The sequence below is a fragment of the Ciona robusta genome, chromosome 9, assembly GCF_009617815.1.
Source record: "Ciona robusta chromosome 9, ASM961781v2".
NCBI lineage: Eukaryota > Metazoa > Chordata > Ascidiacea > Phlebobranchia > Cionidae > Ciona > Ciona robusta.
Genome location: NC_143243.1, coordinates 2,316,815 through 2,332,315, shown reverse-complemented (window position 1 = coordinate 2,332,315; position 15,501 = coordinate 2,316,815). Strand labels below are relative to the sequence as shown.

General features: G+C 35.7%; 3 protein-coding genes across 3 annotated transcripts; 2 read left to right on the top strand and 1 right to left on the bottom strand.

The window, feature by feature from the left end:
• The first annotated feature begins 1,664 nt into the window (after nucleotides 1–1,664).
• On the top strand, nucleotides 1,665–3,783 carry LOC149730770 (uncharacterized). The gene is made up of 3 exons (XM_089884076.1): nucleotides 1,665–2,421; nucleotides 2,553–2,663; nucleotides 2,768–3,783. Exons 1-3 carry the CDS (start codon nucleotides 2,057–2,059, stop codon nucleotides 3,183–3,185), a joined length of 894 nt encoding a protein of 297 aa, XP_089740202.1. The 5' UTR covers nucleotides 1,665–2,056; the 3' UTR covers nucleotides 3,186–3,783.
• Nucleotides 3,784–4,450: 667 nt separating this feature from the next.
• Nucleotides 4,451–13,094, top strand: LOC149730769 (centrosomal protein POC5-like). Its single transcript, XM_089884034.1, has 11 exons — nucleotides 4,451–4,538; nucleotides 5,065–5,197; nucleotides 5,555–5,698; nucleotides 6,146–6,255; nucleotides 6,483–6,581; nucleotides 7,033–7,203; nucleotides 8,237–8,416; nucleotides 9,899–10,043; nucleotides 10,887–10,984; nucleotides 11,588–11,743; nucleotides 12,473–13,094. The coding sequence occupies exons 1-11, from the start codon at nucleotides 4,455–4,457 to the stop codon at nucleotides 12,566–12,568; spliced, it is 1,416 nt and encodes a 471-aa protein (XP_089740160.1). The 5' UTR covers nucleotides 4,451–4,454; the 3' UTR covers nucleotides 12,569–13,094.
• LOC149730768 (uncharacterized) lies at nucleotides 13,027–14,762 on the bottom strand. Its single transcript, XM_089884070.1, has one exon. It carries the CDS (start codon nucleotides 14,259–14,261, stop codon nucleotides 13,215–13,217), a length of 1,047 nt encoding a protein of 348 aa, XP_089740196.1. The 5' UTR covers nucleotides 14,262–14,762; the 3' UTR covers nucleotides 13,027–13,214.
• Nucleotides 14,763–15,501: the final 739 nt, after the last annotated feature.

Here is a 15,501-nt window from a genome sequence, read left to right as displayed (position 1 = left end):
TCTAATTGCTTTATTATGACAATGATATTGCAAGTATATAGCAGTCAAAAGCCCTGCTACCCCGATGCAAGAACCGTCTTATGAAACAAAGATATCAATAAGCCACGCGTAAGCATTTAACAAATTTAAAACGAACATTCAATTCCGCGTTGGTGTTTACCATAGCGACCTGCCCATACCGACACCACGCGGAAACAGGTTTTAAATGTTGTTCGTGCATGGTGGCAATATAGATAAGTTTAGATATGCTAGTAGCAGCCTGTAGCTGGCGTAGCAGCAAGTGTAATTAACGCTTATGTTTTTCAACGCATGTTTCCTATTCTAAACATTTCTAAACGGTTCCTTTGTGGAAATTTATAACTAAATACTAAAGACACTGCTGCCTAAAAACAATACAGCACTATACATGATAAACATTACTTTCTGTGTTTTGCTATCAATGCAGAATAAAACTCAAGAAAAAAAACGCTGCAGAGGCAACAATTGTAGTATATGTTTGAGTAAATGAAGTATTGCATAGTCATGTTGGGTAAGATGGGATGGTAGTAAAACGGTTAATTTAAAATATATTAAAGTACTTACGTGCTTATTCATTAGAACTTAACTCTCTTGTTGGCGCCATTCGTCGACTTCGCTTTATTAAAAGTCGTGTTTTTAACAACACTTTTTTTTAAATTAGCTTTTAAATTGTTTAAATTATTTACTACTTCCTGTACGTTTTGTGCACGAAATGTCGTTATACATGGTTTCCTTTTCGCCGACCAGATGTTCCTTTCGTTGTAATTTTTAGCATATCAAGCCAACATATTCACTCTATGAAAGCCATAAAACCCATAATCATAATCCAATGTTTGGGAAATTAGAATTTATATCTTTATGTCACTTGTTTTTGGTGCTGTTTTAGTAGCAAGTCATGTGCATATTGTACGTCCTCCATCACGTGCTTAATAACTTCTCTATAAGTTTTACATATCAGACGATATTAACCAACGTGTAAATAAAACCAGTTTTAACATGGCGTAATTAGGTTGGATTAGGTATGATTACTCGTGTTTTGTAAATTATATGAACCGTTCCTCTGTATATTTGTACTTTACAACGTATTTATCATTGGTTGCTACGCAGACTTTGGCAAACATGGCGCAACGGTTAATTTGACAGTCAATAAACAAGTTCTCGGGAGTCCCTGCAAAAATTACCTGAACATTGTACGATATAAGTTTCGAAAAGCGACACATCCGCGCCATTTGAAAAGTATTGATAACAAAGTACACAGCAATGGATCACTGGCAACCGTTAGATATAAAATTCTCGCAAAACACTATCAGCTCCACATTTCGAAATGGAATACCAGTTCTACAAGTTATTGAAGAAATAAGAAACGGCGATTTGAGCGAGACCGATTTGCCGCCGATACGTGTGACGCTTGTGAACGGTTTTTTTACAGCTTGGACAATAGACGAATGTACGTGTTCAGGGTTTTGCAACGCGAGGGCATCTTGAATACAGTGCCTATTAAGTTCATGTCAAAATGGAATCGGCGTAAAATTACTACAAACAATGGCGGCACTTCTGTGAAAGTGTAACTTATACAGTGTAACTTATACACGAACCTAATGTGTTTATAAATAAAATCTTCCGTTGTAGATATATCAAGGGTAATAGGAGATCTAACTGCTGTGTTTCAATAACCCAATAAGGCAATTTCATAGAATTCTGCAGGCCCAGCTTATGTTTCAGACTCTGGAACATTCTCTGATCACGTGCTGACTCGGTCTCGTGATCAGGATATGTGTGTTGCTAGTGGGGAATTCCCGCGCAGAAAAATCCTTTTTCAAAAGCAAACAAACAAGGACGTGATGGAATGAGTTAACTTGCATGAATGCGCGGTGTTTGGTTACCACCCAGACTGTAATAATGTTTTTGTGCAATATGCTTTTGGATGTGGTGGAAAATACGGGGATTGCCCGCTATATAACCACCTGAACATTGTAAGAAACATACTGCAATAGGTGAACCGCACTATTTAGGAAGTTTTAATAACTAAGTAGCAGCCATGCAATACTTGGCGCCTTTAGACATAAGGTTCTCTCAAGATAGTATAAAAAGTAGTTTCCAAGATGGTAGATCCATTATGCAAGCCATTATCGACATTAGGAAAGGGCGAATGGAAGCCACAGATTTCCCAACTATATCAGTAACACTTAAAAACGGCAATTACTACACCTGCGACAATAGAAGACTGTACGTGTTCAGGGTTTTGCAATGCGAGGGAATCTTGAATAGAGTGCCAGTATACAGAACTACGTATATCAACCCCCGTAAATTTTCAACGTACAACCAGGGTGTATCTATACGAGTAAGACAAGGACCAACACTTCCACACTCCCAGATCTCAACAAATGCAATACCAATAAACAGGTATGATTGTGAGCCAGATTAAAAATCTGGTATATATGTGAATGTTCGTGGATCCCTCAGCTATTTTAGCGTGGATCCCTCAGCTATTTTACCACACACTAAACGTAGATTGACTGTGATTTGTATTCAAGATACCCAACGCCACTCCTAAATGCGTCACGTGATTTAACGTCATCATCAGTACGACCAATCGGCTTGGCTTCCCGACCACGCCTACAATCTTCAGTGAATTTCCCGTTCAGGTCTTGATATTAAATGTTTATTTTAAAGTAATGTGAAATTCAGATATAGTTGTAGTACCTTACTTCAACGATTCATGGTATTAAAAGTATGTTTTTCATTTCAGGGAGTCGTTCGGTTTGTCAGGCATTTTAACCGTTAGGCCCAGTGAAGTGGACTTTTCGTTGGCAGTTTTACCAGGTGAACTGTTTCGTTACAGCATGAACAAATTATGCGAATATTCTATGAAAAACGAAAATGTAAAGATAGCATTGACTGCGGAAGTTTTTAGTGTCTGTAAGGTCGGAGGAAGGTACACTGTTGTTCTTGGTGCTGACTTCAACCGAAAGCTCTATATATGTCGGGTCCTGGAATACTACGGCAAACTATCAGAAATCAATATAAAAATGACAAGTTCTGCCAAACTGCCACGAAAGTGCTTCAGTGAATTGTATAAAATAGACTCGGGCGAAATCTTGCTGCCTCATTCTAAAGAAGACATTTTGACGAATAGAATGCAAAATGTTGGACTTCGTGGATATTGATTTTATACACAATAAACATTTGACTTGATTTATTCCCAAGTTTAGTTATTTCAATTTTTTCTCTACATTGTGGTATTATTTTCCTTTGTTGTTTGTTCCTGCAAGCTATAGTTCATTGACGCAATCTCGGTTATAGCAGATTGCTACTAAATTCACTAATAAGTCCTTTTATAAAAATTATTTGTTGCAACTCGACGCTTAAAGTGACGTTATAACCCAATCCCAATACTTCATTAATCAATGTCAACACTGCGGATACGACTTTATCTCATGGGAGACTGTTCTCATGGAAACAGACCCCCGTTGAACGAGGTTAATGATATCCCGTTCAGCCGCTGACAGGCCAAAATCGTTTCCAGCATTTTATCGCGTGACGTCACACTGCTGTCATGATTCTGTCTGGTATATAATTCCCTTTCGCCTTAACACAGTAACGAAATGAGAACTACCCAACTAAGCCACTATCGGCACTGAGACCTCAAGGTCAGTCTAGGCTCATGGCGGGCTCTTCCTTGCCCGGCCATCAAGTAAGCTTTTGCCCGATACTGTATCGTGTACTTGTATACCAGAAAATGGAATAAAATATAGCAAGATATCATTAACTGTTTGGTCTCTGGTTATAAAAGAAAATAGTAATACAGTAGATATAGCACCCCCCTGAAGCCTATATATGAAGTCGGATCAACACGGAGTCATTTAACCCAACCAGCAATCTTGTTTATTCAGTGGGGGCTATATATTGATGTGTTTTTCCCGTAATATATTCAAATTAAATGTCTTTTTGTGTGTTTCTTTATTTGGTTGTATATACTGCTTATGGAATCCACAAACAAACTGTGGGTGAATTTATAAAACAATTCTAAAAGCGTTTACGGTAATATACAGATCGTGACCATGAGAACCCAACCTACATCAAGGAAAGCTCTTACGGACACAATTACGTATCTTTTACTACTTTCGAAATTATATTAAATTTATTCTAATACATCATAGTATATATGTGATGTTAATTCTTTATTGAAATAAAATGTCGTTACGAAATTTTTGGTCGAAAGACTCGAAACAGAAACGTGCCCAATAAGACTGTTTACGAAGGGGAATAACCGTCGTTTTGCCCGGCAGTTTGAAATTTTTCTGTTGAGTATTTGGACCCCCGAGTTAGTTTCATTCGTTGTAAAAACACTAAACGGTTTTTAGACTGGGTATATTATTAGTGAGTTATAAATTATGCGGTAGTTTTAATTATTTTGGTGTTTCAGATATCAAAACATGGCTTCAAGCACTGACAGTGATAACAGTTTGTTAATTCAACCCGATAGTTCAAGAGGAAGTTCTGTTTCATCTGGATTACAAGTAAAATTTTTAGATTACGTTTGTAGTTTATAAATCATTGTGGTCATGTTTAGGATAGTTTTGGTGGATTTTTTTATGTGTTAGAATGTATATATTTCTTTTTTTGACAAAAAGGCTGCAAAATTTTAGTGGATTGGAAACAATCTGTGCAATTGCGTTATAAACAGCGTTTTTCTACAACTCCTAAGATATTTGGGTGGCCAAAAATGCTAAAAAAGTGTACCACAAAATGTCATACACAAATTCATTGAAAAAGTATTTGATAAAATGTTTTGTTTAATTCTTAGGTTACAATGAGTGTTAGCCTACAGAAAATCTCAAGTTTTGATGATATCTCGCTCCTACAAAAATATATTTTTAACATGCACATGCAAACACCGAAAACTGCATATAATATAAACAAAATTGTGTGTGTGGGCACCCAACCACCTACCATACTCTGCAGTCTTGACCATCTGTACCTTTCCTACCTTATCCAGCTGTGTGTAATGTTTAAAATAATCCCTCTGTATTGTTTATTTTCTAGGAAGAATATGATGAACTGTTGAAATATGCGATCGTCACACCTAAGTTGGGACAACTGAAATCAAATGAACAAATTCCACTTCCACAGCTGAGGATTCCTCCTGAACCAGTGACTACAGTTCATGAATACTCTGGTATTGCATGGGATTTAAATTGAATAAATGTAACTTATTATCCTTGCGTGGCAGGGCAATAACAGTCAGTATAATAGGGGTGTTCTGTTTCATACACCTCATGCCCACAGACGAGTTATATATATGTAACTTGGTAAGCAATTTATTTTTGTGTAATTTTTTCCCTTTATATCTTCAGCTGACAATTTAGACAACCTAATATTTTCTAACAGCTATTTAAATATAAGTGCATTTACTCCTGATTCTGATTAACTTTTATTTACCAGCCTGATATATTAAAAAAAAAATTATTAAAAAATTCTTTTTAAATTGATGATATGAAGTTATCTATTATTTATTATAAGATATCTATGTTAGATTCCTCAAACCACTCGCGAATCGAGACAGACTCGTTAGCTTCAGGTCGTGACAGCGCCATGGGGAGTGATGAGCTTGAAACGGAGCGTCAGAATCGACCGAAAACTTCAAACGTGACTTCCATCCTTGGTGGAACAACTGCTGGTATGATGTTAATGTGGTTTTTATCTTTTCTTTATAAATTCTTGTATTTGCTGCCAATATGTTTTGCTTTATATTTTTTTGCAAATGTCTCTTACTTTTTTTTTGGCAAAATGTAAAATTTTAAATTAAAAATTTGATTTTTGTTAAAGTAAATAATCCTTACTTAAACTGCATTAAGTTTAGTACATTCCCTAGACCACTGGCTCTCAACCTATGTCCCACAAACCACACTAAAAACTATAAACTCATTCAAACAAATATCAACAGTAAATAAAAAAAGAATATTTTTTTGCACCGTGCTGTGGTTTAAAAAGAAGGAACACCAGTAGAAAAGGTTTAAAAACTCTAGACTCTAACCGCTATTGGTTAACCGTGAGCTTCCACCCCTCAACTTTCTTGGCTCAAGTTATACTTCTAACTTCTATTTTTCTTCTTTTTCTAAATTAGACAAACAAGCGTCAATAAATCAAATGGAGAAATCTACACATGGTGATAACATGATGCAACTGAGTAACAAGATTGAAAAATGGAATGAAGAATATCGAAATAAAATATTGGTAATTTATTTTAACTTTGTGTGAAGCTAAAACATCAGTAAAAAAACTTTTAAATAATTTAAAATCAATTGCTCTCCATTTTTAACTCTCAATCCTTTTTTTACTGGCACTTTTTTAAACCTGCTTGTATTTAAAAAAATACACCAAAGATGTTTAAACTTTTTTACATACCGCTAATTGCAATAGAATGCTTATAAAACTGAACCAATAATTGATATTTAAACCAGAATGAAGTTGATGCAATGAGATTAAATATGGAAGAATCACTTCATCAAAAATTTCATTCTCAAGAAAAAGAATTTCATAATACTATTACTACACTACAGGTAAAAATGTGTGTTAAATTTTTGAAACTTATTTTAGGTTTTAATTTTCTTGTTTAGGTATGCATGACATCAATTTCATTTCCAGAATAAGTTATAAAATGCCTGTTCTATTCCACCGTTAGTAAACATATACACACACATTTGTGGCAGTAAAAACCATTGAATATTGTATCATATATTTCATACCGATGACAGTGCTTAATTAAACTTATACATGTGATGGTCCAAAGTTATTAAGTGTTACTTACCAATAAATTCAAGCCAGTAAAAATGTTGGTAACTATTTACTGCTATATTTAAACTAATAATTGTTTAAACAAATATATTTTTTTAAGAACGTAAATGAAAGTGTTATTTACCAATAAATTCAAGCCAGTAAAATTCCTGGTAGCTATTTTCTGCTATATATATTTAAACCAACAAAGATTTAAATAAATATATTCTTTTCAAGAATGAAGTTGAAAGTTTGCAAGAGTTGCTCCACACTTATGAAAGTTCACTCAAGAGGAAAGACATTGTGATATCCAACCTCACACGGGCCTTACATACAAGCAAGGAGAAACAAGAGATGATGAGAGTTTTCTCACAGTGGAAAACAAGACTTGTGGATGAAAAGAGATTGGTAATGTATTTTATTTGAGATTTGTTTTAATTTCATAGAAAAATCTAAAAATTGTTGAAAATAGAAGTAGGGTTAATTGGCCATACGCCCCTACTTTGGCTTAAATCTCAGGTCTGATGACGTGCCATGCTGTAGAGAACCTACATCTTATCTTACCCACCTGAAAAAATGTTTCAAATAATTACTGATAAACTACCCTTAATTTATTTTAAACAAAATTTCCATTAAAACCGATTTAATATTAACACTTTCAGCGCCAATCTACGTATATATACGTTTAAGTAACAATGGTTCCCGGTGCCATCACACATATATACGTTTTGGCATTTTTTCATTGTTACGAGTGCCGCGTTGCATTTAAACTAATAGTAAACCACGTATATATATGTGCGCTCGATCTAGGCTGCATTGAGACTAAATGCGAACGTCTGCTTTGAGATTACATTATTTTGGACCAATTAGCTTGTGACTCTCCGATCAGCTGTTTCTGACGATTTTCAAGTATATTTTACCCAATATTACTAGTTTACAATGTTTTCACTGCTGCCACTGCTGGAATAATTACGGATAATGGTTCAAACTTCAATGATTTAGTGTCTGATCATTACAATTATGATGTTGTGAAGTTTTGTTTTGTCCAATACTTATTCTTCCGAGTATGAAGAAAAGTGAATATATGGATACATTGGTAGTGATGTTATACGTCCGCACAAACGGGAAAACATGGATATGTCACTGTTTCTTGGATTCTTGTTACTTACTGTTGTATAATTCGCAACTTTCAATCGTAATTCATGACTTATTAAAAATTTAATAAAATCCAAAATCCAATAAAATCCAAAATCCTTGCGGCACCCAGTGTCCGATTGTTCAAATTAGTGCGGCGCCGAAAGTGTTAAAAGTACAGATAATTTACAGTTTAAATTTTGTATAACTAAAGGTAAAACTATGTTTTGGCCAAAAAAAGTAAACAAAATACTTACACTTAAAATATATATATAAATATATATATATATTATTTTTATTTAAAAAGAATTTCACGTCGAAACTTGCCCGGCAACACTGGGAGCACTCGCTTAAGACGAAAAGTTGGCGATCGTGGAGGATGTTGGTGGAGGGAGGTTGGAAGAGGAAGGTGGAACAAGCGTGCCAACTCAAAGCTCAGGAAGTTTGTGTTCAGCTTACGAGGGATTATGAAGCTAAGGTTGATGAGGTAAGGCATTCATTAAATAGGTTTATTTAGTTCACTGGTGGTCATATATATTATGGTGCATAGAAACATTTTTTTTGGTAATTTTGTGCTAGTTAAAATTTTTCTTGGGTCCAGCTGGATACATTAAGGATTTCATTTTTTCAACAAACATTTTAACCAGTGGCGTTAATTTATATGCTGCAGGTGCAGGTGCAGGGTAAACAAGCCAACTCTAAGGCATGCTTGCATACCATACATCTGGTATATTCAAGTATTCAATGTGCTTGTGTCAATCACCAATCATATTGTTGAATAATAAGTTATATTTCATACTCCCATAATCTGACTCTTTTTTTAAAAATAGCTGAGAAATTGTTGTTCAAAAAGGATTGGCCTAATATAAGTTTATAAAAAAGTTTTTTTTTACTTTTTTTAAATTTAAAGTGTTCCGTGGTATATTTACCACGCTATTCTAATTCAGTATTTAACAAATGAAATTTCTGGCCTTTTATTTTTGTACATTATATACCTGAAGCTGATATAATACCTGGCTTATTCATTGCATGGCTGATATAATTCGTATCGATAAGATCTGATTTTAAATAAGGTTAAGTGTCACAGTGTCAGATACACCTTATCTGAGACAGGATCACTTTAGATAATTTCAAACTTTCAAACATAGAAAAATACTGATCAGTCTGATCTACTTTATATAATAACACCAGAATTTAATATCAGTTTCAAAATGGCTTTTTATACACCTAAGGAACAATGAAACCAAACTAAAAATACACATGATCAGACATGGCCATATAACTTACATTGGTCTTAACTCCCAACCGTAGGTACCCTGACCTATATTGCCATAGCCCATAGGACCTAACCTAAAAAGAAAAAACGTAATGTAGAGTTAAAAACGTACTAAAAATACACATGAATGGGTTTGGCCGTATGACCTACTTTTGGCCCAAATCCCAGATACTGTGTCATGTCTTGCCATAGGTCCATATGTAACTCCGTCTCCACCTTTATAGAAAAAACCTATTAATATCAAACTGTATCATGTAATTCCCTGGTGTACCATTATTTTAACTTCTGACGTCACTGAAAATGGTTTTAGTTTAAACCGAAACATTTGGATTGAAGATAATTGTATCTTCAAGTATGGGCTGTAATGTTGGTTTTAAAACTAACCCAAAAATCAGTGCTTTTGCACCTATCATTAAACTATGTTACGTCCTGTTGTTAAGTTAATTATGTTATTCTACTAACCACTTACATAATCTTAAAAATGACTTTAAAAATAAAACAAACTCGTGTTATTTGAACTATCGACTGAACTCACTTTAAATCGTGTCCCCAATATCTCATATTTTTTTATTATTTGCTTTAGTAATTATATAAACGTACATATCAAGTTAGTATTGTATTTCTCTATATCTTTAGAATCTCTTACCCTAAAATGACGTCAGGATTACGTAATCAAATATCGTCTATTTATAGTTAAGTCAGTCGTTGGAAAACTCGCGATCTGAAATATCGAAACTGGAACATGGTCGAAGGGTATTTGAAGAGGATATGAAGAAAGCATTCATGCGTAGCGTGTGTGCATTGAACCTTGAAGCAATGACAATGTTTCAAACCCCAGGTTTTAATTCCATATCATAACTTTTTTTATGTAGGAATTATCCCTCCAATTTTTTTGAATGAAGCAGCAAATAAAGCATAACGTTTTAGGAACTAACAGCAAAAAAACATTATTTTTATTTTGAAAATTAGCTGCATAACGGTAGTTGGAAACTACGTTTTATTTAATTTTTTACATGGCCTACTTTTTATTTTTCTCTTTGAATAAAATGAAGAGAAAGGAATTAGCAACAAAACGGTGGTCGTTATAACACGCTGCGGATAAAAACTATTTGAATGAAAGTTTCAGATAAATGCGTTGCTTCTAAACCCCACAATACAGTATATGTAAATCCATATTGATTTGCATTTAATTGAACAAATTAAGATATAATTGGAACTAAATGCCCAACCCGTCTAAGTTTCCAAAGTAATAAATTATTAAATAGTGGTTGCATTCTTGCATTAATGTATTTGTAAAATCTTCACGCAAACTTTTCTACTATTCACGGCGTATTGTAGGTTTAACAGCCATGGTTTTATTTAACATTTTAGGTTGTTTTTACCCTTAGTCGGCGTAGCATGTTTTTAATCACACACAATCACGTGTAGACAATCGTTTTGCTGCTAATTCCCTCTCTTCGTTGTTTTAAATAATCTGATCTTCGGTACTGTATTTAAGGAGATAAATAAACGAATAAAGTTGATGTTGTGTAATGAAGTTAATATAACAAAATTTTAACGACTTTCGTTTTGCTGTTAATTCCATTTTTTTGTTGTTTTAATTAATCTGATCTTCGGTACCATATTCAAAGATGTCAAGAAAGTTTATATCATTATTTATAATAAAGTCCATAAAACGCAGAATCTGAAGACATATCACGTGATGAGAACATTCCTGACGTCACAGAGGATCGTGACGTCACCGGTATGACGCAGAACATTCAACCGTCCGTTACAGAGGTACACATTAAGCATATTAATGTATTTTATTCCATAAGGGTGAGGTGCTACGGCATAGTACGACATGTGACTTAGAGTAAACCACGAATGGCAAATTATACGCGAAATAATAATGACTTGGTTCGTATTCATTATATATGTACATCTGGTAAAACGAAAAATCAATTATGTATATAGCCTACGTAGCTGTGACGTCAACGAATAATTAAAGTGCTTTTTCCCCGCAAATATGTCGTGCTAGCTGTCATTCATTCATCATTATCAATCAAACTAAAGTTCGTCATGGTATCCCACCTTAACCAAAGGTGCTGTAAGCCTGAACACACATGACGAATAGAACACATGGCGAGTACAAAATCGTCAGGATTTTTTCGTGTAATTATATTTTATATGGGTAAAAAAACATGATTTCATCCGCCTACACATTTTTTTATATGTAGTTCTTGCGCCTATATAAATTATTTAGTTGAAATTTCCAAAAAATAGTTCGTAAGCCTAGCTGTTAATTAATGTAGTATGTCTAATAAAAAAATCCTAAATATCGACGTAACTTCATTAATTAAAGATTTTTTGTAAATTTTAGCAAACTTCGATTTTTAACAGAAACCCAAACAACCGCCAACTGAAGTGCGACGTAATGTTCGTTTAATTCAACCTACTACGAATAACTCGGATATGACGTCACACAATAGCTCCAGACAACCACGTGACTTACGTGGCCACGCTGTGCTTGTGAAACGTCATCACCCAAATATCCAGGTAAACAACGTAAAAGTCTTCTACGTCAAACTATAGCCCAAAATTGGCACGCTGTAACCCTAAAATTCCTAAATTTTTTGCACTAAATTTTTGGATTTCATTTGTCAGATTTGTATATTATGAGCCTAAAATTAAGCTTTACAAGCTTACTTTTAAATTCGCGAGTTTTTATTATGGGGTTATGAATAAAATATCAAGTATGTATGAATGAATGCAACTTATTTATTCTTGTGTGGCGGGGCAACAACATTCGCTATATCACGGGTGTTCTGTTATTTAAATACCTCGAGCCGCTTATGAGATAGTACATGTATGTAATATTGTGGGCATGTAATTGCTGCATTGTATCCGTGGGAAACCCACGCAAGTAACTTATACAAGTACATATATACGTATGTCACATTAAGTGACAAAAACATCTTCACGCTTAATTCCCACAAATAATAGTTACAAAATCTACATTCCCTAACAATAATAAATCTGTGGCACAATGTTAAAAGCGTCTGTCTTTAGCCAGCTAGCAAGAGGTTTCGAAGCTCGCCGCTTTAACCAAAGTGGGCGTGTCTTTTTGTGTATGAACACTCACAAAGTTACATACGTGGTATCTCACGAGCGGGCACGTGGTGTATGAAACAGACCACTCGTGTTATAAATACCTATCGCTGCCCCGACACGCAAGGATAAATAAGTTCACCATCATTTATTCACAATACCGTTGTGTGTCGTCAGAATTATCAAACGCAACAGAAACTGTGTCACGTGGAAAAGCAACCAAACACACCGGTGCGTTCGATATCTTCCAAATGGAATACCGGGTCCAACTAATGCAATGATCTACGTATGTTATCCGTTCACTATTGATCTAATTGCTGGAAAAGGTCAGCCGTTGCACCCCTGGTTTGCTACAATTTGTATCTCCTTTTTGTATACCCGTGTGCTTCGTTCTATGCGGGAGAATTCGCTTTTCATAATTGATGACCTGATATTTGCTTTCCCGGCTGCTCATGCGCCTAACTGATGTAATAAGCGTGTTTGTGTTGCTTTTATATCTGATATGGGTGCAACAGCGTTCAAAACAACGTTGAACAGCAGGTGCGCTATTTTTGTTATATTCATAAAATCAATGATTACTTTTAACTTCCATTACACCTCGTCATTGGTAATGGCTAAAAGTGGTAAGCATCTAATTAGGGCAATAAATATTTCATTAAAACCGAATTACGTCGGAAAATCCAATTTTAAAACAATTTCCCAAAAACGACGCTCTGTACAAAATATGTAGATGTAGTATAAGGTATTTTATTTGTTCCACGTTTATTACAACAAATATATTTACAACTATATTTCACAAGCTTTTGATTGAACATCGGTGTTTGTATGTGTGGGTGCAGCGTCTATCCGGCGACGAAAAATCGTCTCTTTACTGCGTATGTTTACACCCAGTTGACGAGTTATCGGCGTATCTTGAAATTTACAAGGCCGACGCTGATGTGCTGTTAGGTGCAGCAACTGCAACTGCCGCGTACTCGGTTTTCGTACACGGAAACAGTCGTTGTTTCCAGTCGGCAAAGGAGCAAGTGACGCAAATCATGTTGATCAGAAGATTAACCGTGTAGACGTTAGCCCAGAACATGATAGGACTGACACCGTCATGTAAATACATTAGTAGAAGGGATGACACAAAGTCCGACAGCACGCACATAGTTGTACACACACTCAAACGGATGATGGTTCGACGGACATTTTCAGTTGAAGATCTTTCTGCTTCCCCACAGCAACAGCATCCGATCTTGTAATGCTTTAACAGTGGGTAGACCAGAAGTCCCAAGAGAGAGAATTGGAAAATAAACGCGATAGCGAAAAGTAGTAGACCGACTAGTCTCGATGATTCAGGATCCACTATAGCTGTGACATCGTACACACAACCGACCGGTGAACTTATTAATGTAAATGTGATGAGGTATTGTGTTGCTGTTGCTACAGAAGAACCGATAAGTCCAGCTATTACAGCCCCGCTTATGAATCTCAAAAATGGCGAGCTAAGATGTCTAAGCGCTTTATGGTTGTACATTTTTAGTTGACGCGTCCATAGAAGTAAATACATGCACAGGAACGAGGAATGGAACACGATCACCAGCTGGCATTGGTAAATCCGACATGCTGTGTCTGAACGAGTCCCGAATCGTAGCTCTACTTGTTCAAACAAACACCTTATTAACCCAAAAATTGCCGCAACTAGACATAAAGTCCCTCGTGAAAATACGCTTTGAACTTTTCTCCAGAACGTACGATCATGTTTCTGTTTCCCTGACTTTGCACTTTGCGTACGCTGACGATGTTCGAAAATTGCCAGCACCACAACAAGATATATAGCAATGCAAGTTAATGTGGTTGCAAATATCTCGTCCCGTATCCAATATCGCTGCATTGGCGGCAGGCTGAATTCTTTTTCACTGCCCGTTGACGGAGATGAAGCTAGCGTGGCCAGCGTTGATCCCGTGCTATTTATCATATTCATGCTACAGCAACTTTCTGGATACTACAATTTATGCGAGCTGGCCACGGTACTCTGCAAAACAAAAGAATAGTTCGGCGTGTAAGGGAAAGCGGGCAAGAGCTCTGAGTTTAGGCTCTTGTTTTCTTTGAGTAGTCACCAAACTCCGCACAAAGCGAGCCCTTTGAAAACTTTCCCCTGCTGTATCAACTTACACTTTTATGTCCGACGGCCTCGTACAAATGGCCCTCTGCACTGATTTTATCCAATATTGCAATACGAAAATCACCTACAGCTACTGGGTTTCAGATATGCTATAACAAATTATGCGGATACCATTTACCATATCCACACGAGTTACATAATGCACATAAAATGCAATGCGAAATTCCACCACTACGATAATGCGATTTTTTTCTGATAGATTATACTACACCACTATAACTTCAGGCAAGTAACTTCCGTTCGCAATGAGCACTGAACACACAGAGCAAGAGGTGCTTAAAACTACAACACTCACTTCAATCAGGACAAACCACTGTAACGCGTTTTGTTGGCGCTTTATAGCACATGTATAGTGGAAAGAGAAAAAGGAGCGCGACAGCCAATAGCAAACGCGTCATACGTAAAATAAAATATTCAACCAGCAAGTACAAAGTAATACTCAATCAATATAACTATAGAAATATTATTCAATGCCAACTTTAGGAAATAAGCTACTGCAATATTGGGAGATACTTTATGAACAGTTTAAGATCGATTAATAAACGGCTCCACGAGTTCAATGATTACAGATGCAGGAAAAATTATTTCGGTTTTACGTATCTTTCGGCTATACCGGCGTGTAATTCTCTGTATATCACACGTCTCATACTATATATTTATATATGGTACCATAGGGTAAGACGGTACAACTTGAACACATATTGTCCAAATATCCTGATCGTGTTTTAAACAATTAACAACGTTTATGGGAGCCGCGGGATACGGTTTTATATTTCATCGAATGTTCTTTGTTTATTACCAAAGGGGACGGAAAATGGAATAGGTGTCCCTTCTTCTTCCACACTACTATGTATAGTACTCTGGGGTCAGACGGGACACCGTTAGCACCTAAATCCCAGATTTCCAAAACGTGTTTAACGCCCTTTTAAAGTCGTGTTGATATGCTTATATCATATTCGCGTTTTAAAACATATTTGAATGAAAAATAATCAGCATATTCGAACCGTAATTTAGGCTACTCGTCATATTCAGGGCAGAA

Excerpts from the sequence above, each read along its gene's own strand:
- LOC149730770 (XM_089884076.1), top strand. The coding sequence starts at position 2,057 with ATGCAATACTTGGCGCCTTTAGACATAAGGTTCTCTCAAGATAGTATA. Across the intron at positions 2,422-2,552 it reads AATGCAATACCAATAAACAG|ATACCCAACGCCACTCCTAA; the intron begins GTATGATTGTGA and ends TTTGTATTCAAG. Across the intron at positions 2,664-2,767 it reads TCAGTGAATTTCCCGTTCAG|GGAGTCGTTCGGTTTGTCAG; the intron begins GTCTTGATATTA and ends TTTTCATTTCAG.
- LOC149730768 (XM_089884070.1), bottom strand. The coding sequence starts at position 14,261 with ATGAATATGATAAATAGCACGGGATCAACGCTGGCCACGCTAGCTTCA.
- LOC149730769 (XM_089884034.1), top strand. The coding sequence starts at position 4,455 with ATGGCTTCAAGCACTGACAGTGATAACAGTTTGTTAATTCAACCCGAT. Across the intron at positions 4,539-5,064 it reads CTGTTTCATCTGGATTACAA|GAAGAATATGATGAACTGTT; the intron begins GTAAAATTTTTA and ends TTTATTTTCTAG. Across the intron at positions 8,417-9,898 it reads ATGAAGCTAAGGTTGATGAG|TTAAGTCAGTCGTTGGAAAA; the intron begins GTAAGGCATTCA and ends GTCTATTTATAG.